This window comes from Metschnikowia bicuspidata (genome assembly GCF_001664035.1).
Source record: "Metschnikowia bicuspidata var. bicuspidata NRRL YB-4993 chromosome Unknown METBIscaffold_3, whole genome shotgun sequence".
Lineage (NCBI taxonomy): Eukaryota > Fungi > Ascomycota > Pichiomycetes > Serinales > Metschnikowiaceae > Metschnikowia > Metschnikowia bicuspidata.
Window position 1 is genome coordinate 2,318,832 of NW_017387733.1, and position 5,964 is coordinate 2,324,795.

The 5,964-nt window shown below is 63.0% G+C and overlaps 2 protein-coding genes across 2 annotated transcripts; both read right to left on the bottom strand.

Moving 5' to 3' along the window:
- ARP8 (Arp8p) lies at window positions 1-2,472 on the bottom strand (the record flags this gene model as incomplete). The annotated part of the gene is made up of 2 exons (XM_018858901.1): window positions 1-2,301; window positions 2,431-2,472. 2 exons carry the CDS (start codon window positions 2,470-2,472, stop codon window positions 1-3), a joined length of 2,343 nt encoding a protein of 780 aa, XP_018712169.1.
- Window positions 2,473-2,990: 518 nt separating this feature from the next.
- On the bottom strand, window positions 2,991-5,964 carry METBIDRAFT_190362 (uncharacterized protein). The gene has a single exon (XM_018854830.1). It carries the CDS (start codon window positions 5,572-5,574, stop codon window positions 3,091-3,093), a length of 2,484 nt encoding a protein of 827 aa, XP_018712170.1. The 5' UTR covers window positions 5,575-5,964; the 3' UTR covers window positions 2,991-3,090.

Consider the following 5,964-nt stretch of genomic DNA (forward strand, 5'->3'; position numbering starts at 1 on the left):
TCAATAGTTAAACAAACTCTTGTAGTAAAGGCACCGTGAGTTCAAAGTGTCCCAGTCATCTTTTGTGATCCACATTTCGTTGATGACTTTCAAGCGACTATACACACTGCCGCCCTTCCAAGAAAGCACCCGTGGGTCTAGCTCTTTTGGTGCCGGGAGAACATTCACCGCGATGACTGAGCCATCATCCGCCACTGCGTCGGCCTTCTCAAGATCAATTGTTAGTGCGGTATCGGCATCGATTTTCTTCATATCTTGCTCTGATAGCTCAACCTCATCTGCAGACAGCGCTCCTTTCTTCTTTGCCTTGGCATCGCTGATCATTTGCTTCTTTTTGATTTCCAAGCGGTCTTTTTCCTTGCCAACGTAACTCAAGATGTCGTCTAAACTGGAGGTGGATAAGAAGCGAGGCCGCCAGATATTAATTCTATCGGTGAGCAACATGTCGAATCCCGGGAAGCGGGCCAAGCCGCCCCCAGTGACAAGGATGTTGTCGTACAATTTCTTTGCCTTGTTGAAGTCCGTGGCGATCCCAGCATTTGTGATCGACTCGATGATCGCCTTGTCCAACGGCACAGCGAAGTTCTTGGTGGAATCTTCAGTCGAGCCTGCTCTGTTGGGCACGGGCTTGCCATAGGCGGCGTTGGCCGTCTTGAACACCTGTTTATCCTCTATGATTTTCAAAAGCAAGGCTTCGTCGCTCATTTCCGTGAAGCCCTTTCCAGCGACGAGGTTTTCCTGTGCCTGAGAAAACGGGTTGTTGGGTTCGCCGGTGTAGTGGTCGTAGGACTCGGGGAAGAGCGTTTTGCTCTTTGTTTTGTCGGATAGCTGGAAGAAGTCCGGGTAGAAAAGGCCGAGGGGCGCAAGCATGACCTCGTCGAAGACCTTCAAGTTGTACTTCTCCGTCTGTCCGCCCGCTTTGCGGCGGTAGAAGTTGTATAGCTGCACGGCGATGTCCGCGTCGTCGAACGTGCAGAAGTTGCGCTTCAAGCGGTCAAGCAACTCCCAGTCGTCGTTCCGGTCGTGGAGGTTGATGTCCTGGATCGGGAAGTTCTGCTGCAAGAGCAACTTGGCGAACGTCTCGGTGATGTTGTCGCCGCCGTAGTCCAAGCTGACCCTGGAGTCGTTGATGACCATGCCCTCGTCGACGCACGAGACCGTGGTCTTTTGGGCGCCGACGTCCACCACGCACGCACTGGAGGAGCCCGCGCCAAAGGTGGCGGCCACGGCCTCCTGGATCACGCCCACGCGGGCGAAGCCCATCAGCCCCAACAAGATCTCCACCCAGGTCTCGACCACCTCCTTGTCGTAGAAGTCGGGGATGATGAGGAGGCACTTGAGCCTGCGCGCGTCGGCCGCAGGCACGCTGATGGCCTTGAGGGCCTCGTGCAAGATCCGCGTGATGTCGCCGATGAACTCCTGTGGCGATGCGTAGTCGGCCCGGTCCTGGTTGAACGTGCCGTTGACGATGGGGTAGCGGAGCCGCCAGGCCGTGTACGCCGCGCTGAGCGGGAGCCTTAACGCGTCCGCGCCCGCGAAGAAGTCCCGGCTCGCCAAGAGCGCGTCGTTTGTTTCATAGAACTCCTTGTAGTCCGGGTCGGCGTTGTCCGGCACCATCTCGGGCCGCTGCATGCGGTTGAAGTTGGCCGCGCTCTCGCGCGAGTTGGGCATCATGCGGCGCTTGTAGAAGCGCATGCGGGCCTTGAAGTCCTTGGTCACCGTGGCCTTGATCGCGTTGAACCGCTCGCCAAAGTCGTAGTCGCCGTCGTCGTAGCGCACGCGCCGGGGAACCTCGGGATACGTGTCCAGACCGCCGGGGTTGCGCACCGCCACCACCATCGGCACGTCCGTGGGGAAGCTGTCCGTGGCACGGCCGATCCGGAGGACCTGGGACCCCGGGTGGAGCACCAAGGTGTCGCTGCCCATCTTGGCGGCGCCCGCGCCCGGGTCGTCGTCGTTGTCGTTGTCGTTGTCGTCGTCGTTGTCGTTGTCGTCGTCATCGTTGTCGTCGTCGGCGGGCTTTTTGGCGTCCGAGCCGGCGCTCTTGAGCGCCGCGTCCTTCTGTTTCTCGTTGCGCCACGTGCGCACCACCGTGATCTGGTCGTCCTTCTTCAAGTACTCGGCGAAATAGTTCTTCTGGTTGATCAACGGGATGGTTTTCACGCTGGTCAAGGCAAAGCCGTTCTCCTCCTCGAAGCGGCCGATGCCGCTCTTCTTCAAGTTCTGGGCGATGGTCTGTGCGGCCTTGATGCGGCCCTCGCGGCGGCGCTGGAGGGCCTCCTCCGAGGACTTTTTGGCCGGCTGCCCGGAAGCGGCGGGCTTGGCGCTGGCTTTGTGGCGCTTCTTGTCGTGTTCGCCCGGGCCGTCCTTGGCCGCTTCGGGCGCGTCGTTTTCGCCGGGCTGGGGGCCGGGCGACGACGGCAAGGCCACGAGCTCGTCGGCCTCGGACTTCAATTCGGGCACCGCAGACATCGGGGTGTGTTATGTATCTTTTTTGGGCGGTGTTCGCTTGTGGCTGTGGTGTAGTGACCAGCCTGGCTGATGTGAGCAGTGAATTCGCGGGACAGCCGGACGCGCGCACCAGCTAATGAGCATGTATGGTGGGAGCATGTCTAGTGTGGGCGGAGCACAGGCGTGTGCTAGAGCCAGACGGGTTACTGGGTCGATTTTAAACGTAGGAAATGAAGAAGTTGTGCTTTTGCCGGGACGCCGGAGGCCTGGTGCCGGGTGCTCTGGCCGGGGCCACGACAAACGCGGCAGCCTCGTCAGGTCTCCGTCCGCGGCTCTCAACACTCATGCCGCCTCCCGTCCGACGCTTTGAGGCGCCGCCTTTTATCCGAGGACCCAAAACACGCCTCAAGGCCGGAAGACCCTCGCGCTCTCATCTTTAGACTCAATACACTTCCGCTCCCCAATGCAAGAGACACGCTCTCATCCAGACATCCCGAGCGCGGCCTGCGCCCGGACTCGTCTTCCGTCTGCTCTCCGCCTAGGCGCCCTGGCGTGCTGCCCGGTGCGCGTGGCTGGCCGTAGCTTGGCCCGCCGCAGGGGCGCCCCCGGGCCAGCCCGGCATGATCCGGCCGGCTGTGCTCAGTAGTCCAAGGCGATTTTGGCGCGCGGGCCGGGCTGCCGCTCACGCGAGGCCTGCTTGCGCATGGAGTCCACGGGGCCCGCGCCCAGGCCGCCTGGCGCCGCGGAGAAGCGCTCCGCGCTGGACACCTTCGACGTCAGCGGCGCCAGGGCGCTGATCCGCGACGACGAGTTCAGCTTGCGGTGCTTGGAGAGGGTCATGACGCCTTCGGCCATGTTGTTCTCGTTGTGGTAGTCCCAGAGCCGCCTCTTCCACTCCGAGAGGCTGTTGTGCAATTCATGGAGCTTCACAAGGCTCTTCTTTTTCTCCGCGTGCGAGTTCTTGCGCGAGTCCCGGCTCAACTGCCGGTGGAGCCGCTCGTACTCCTTGTACCGCAGGCGGAACTTGTCCGCGAGCTGGGAGTAGTACTGCTGCTTCTTGTCGTGGCTGGAGAACGAGCTCGAGGGCCTGCTCGGAAGCGACGCGGCCGGCTTCGCCGCGCCCGCCGGCCTCGTGTCGGGGTCGCTCGGGTCCAGAGCGTGCTCGTCGTTCACGGACGACGGCAGCGTGTACGAGGCGTTGCTGGTCACGCTGCGGCTGCCCTGCGTGCCGGAGTTGGCACGGCGCTTCATGCGGGCGGCCGCCCCCTTGGCGAGTTTCTCGTCATCGGAAGACAGCGAGAGCGCCGCGGCGGTCCCTTGGGCGAGCGTCGGCCGCGCGGCCCCGGCCTTGCGGGCAAATCTCTTGCGGGCCTCGCTGCTGAGCGTCGGCGACTCGGTGGATGCACGTGCCGAGGCGCTGGTTTGCGAGAGCGGCGAGCCCGGGCCCGGCACGGCCGGCTCCAGCAGGCTGGCGGGCGGCGGCGGCTTCTTGGCGCTGCTCACGAGGAGCCCGCCCCCCAACGCCGCGGCCCTGTTGGCGCTGCGCGGCGGACTGCCCCGCTCCACGATGCGGCGCCGGAGCGGGTGCGTGTCCAGGAAGCCCTGCCTGCCGAGCGCGTGGTGGCAGTTGTCGATGATGAGCGTGCGCTCGAAGTCCGTGTACGCGTGCCACTGCCAGGGCCTGAGCTCCTTGTAGGCCTTGTCCTTGAGGATGACGTACAGCTTGTGCAGCGCGGCGTCGGGCGCGGCGCCCGCGGCTAGCGGGTACACGTCGCTGTCGGTGAACGTGTCCTTGCGCCAGTACGGCTGCGTGTGGGACGCGAAGAGAAGGTCTGCTTGCGCGGGCAGCACGAACCGCGCGAGCTGGAGCCGGTCCTCGATGGCGGGCCGCGTCATCGGGCCCAACGCGAGGAGGGACACGAACTTGGTGACGCGGTCCGCGGGCGCGTCGCTGGCCGTGAAGCAGTAGGCCTTCAGGCCGATGGAGCTGGGCTGGCCATGCCGCGGCAGGGCGGCCCGGCCGGGCCCCGCCGGGTTGGCGGCGCGCGGCGGGGCTGGCGGCGCCAGCGCCTCGACGCGCCCGTGCTCCTTGATCTGCTTGGGGTCGCTGAGCACGCTGAGCCGGCGGGTGACTGTGCCTGCGAACGAGTAGTCCCGTGACGCGGCGGCCGTGGCCGAGTAGACGTCGAGCCGGAGCGTCTCGGGCGCTGCCAGGCAGGGGAACAGGAGCGTGTCGGATATCTTGACCAGCTGGAGTGTTAGTAGGGGTCGGGGTGGGTGTGTATAGATCTGGTGGGGCCGTTGGTCGTGGCTGTGGTCGTTGGATCCGGGAGAGTCCGGGAGAGTCTGCTTCTCTCTGCTTCGGTGCTGTGGGCCAGTGCGGTCTGTTTCGGCATGGTTGGTTCTACTTCGATCTGTTCGGGCATCTGTGGATCTGTTCGGGCATCTGTGGATCTGTAGGCGTGGGAACTGCCCAGGGGGCCGAGGATACATACGAATTTGCCGTCCTTCACCACGAGTTTGGGCGCCACGTGGGCGCGGCGGAGCGCCCGCAACTGCTGCAAGACCTCCGGGGTCAATCGCAACGCCACGGCCGCGGCCCGCGGGTCGGCGGGCGGGTGCAACGTCGAGATCTGCGGGGGCATGTGCGTGCAGCCAAAAGCGGGGCAGCGGGCCGGCGGCGGCTCGAAGAGTGGGCCGGGTCCAGGGGCGGCGGCCAGGTGATCTGCGTGTGGGGAACAGGAAAAGGCCCGGCGGCGGACGGCGGGGCGGTGGCTTTTTGCGGCCCGAGGCTGGTGCTGGTCGATGTGGGGCGAGAAGAGAGAAAAAAAAAAGGCACTGGGAAATGGGCCGGTTCCGTGCAGAAAAACCGGGCTGGGGACGGGAAGAAAAAAAGGGTGCCAGCACCCAGGCCCACCAGGCCCAGCGGGTCGCGGCGTGTAGGGCGCACCGACACCGCGGGGCCTGGCGGGGCGAATCGCAGGGCACGGCGCGGGGCAGGGCCGGGCGCGGGGCGGCGCTTGTCCATGCGCTGCCGTGTTGAGGCAGGCTGCTGGAGCTAAGCTGCTGGAGCCGGCCGCGATCTTTTTGGAATGCCGGATGCAAGGGGCGCGGCCGGGGCATGGTGATGTGGTGGTTGTGCTGGATTGTGGGGGATGCACTGTGTGGTCAGACGTGTGGCGATGGACTAGTAGGGTGTGCTGTGGTGGATACTGTGTGGGAATGTAGCATACTGTGTGGGAATACAGTGTTTCCTATTGTAGTGACTCTATTCCACTGTATGGGAATATACCGTGGTGGGTTGCATGGTAATATAGTATACTGTATGGTAATACAGTGTTCCATATTGTAGTGACTCTATCACACTGTATGAGAATATACCGTGGTGGGTTGTATGGTAATATTGTATACTGTATGAGAATATACCGTGGTGGGTTGTATGGTAATATAGTACACGTATGGTAATACAGTGTTTCCTATTGTAGTGACTCTATCACACTTTATGAGAATATA

Excerpts from the sequence above, each read along its gene's own strand:
- METBIDRAFT_190362 (XM_018854830.1), bottom strand. The coding sequence starts at position 5,574 with ATGCCCCGGCCGCGCCCCTTGCATCCGGCATTCCAAAAAGATCGCGGC.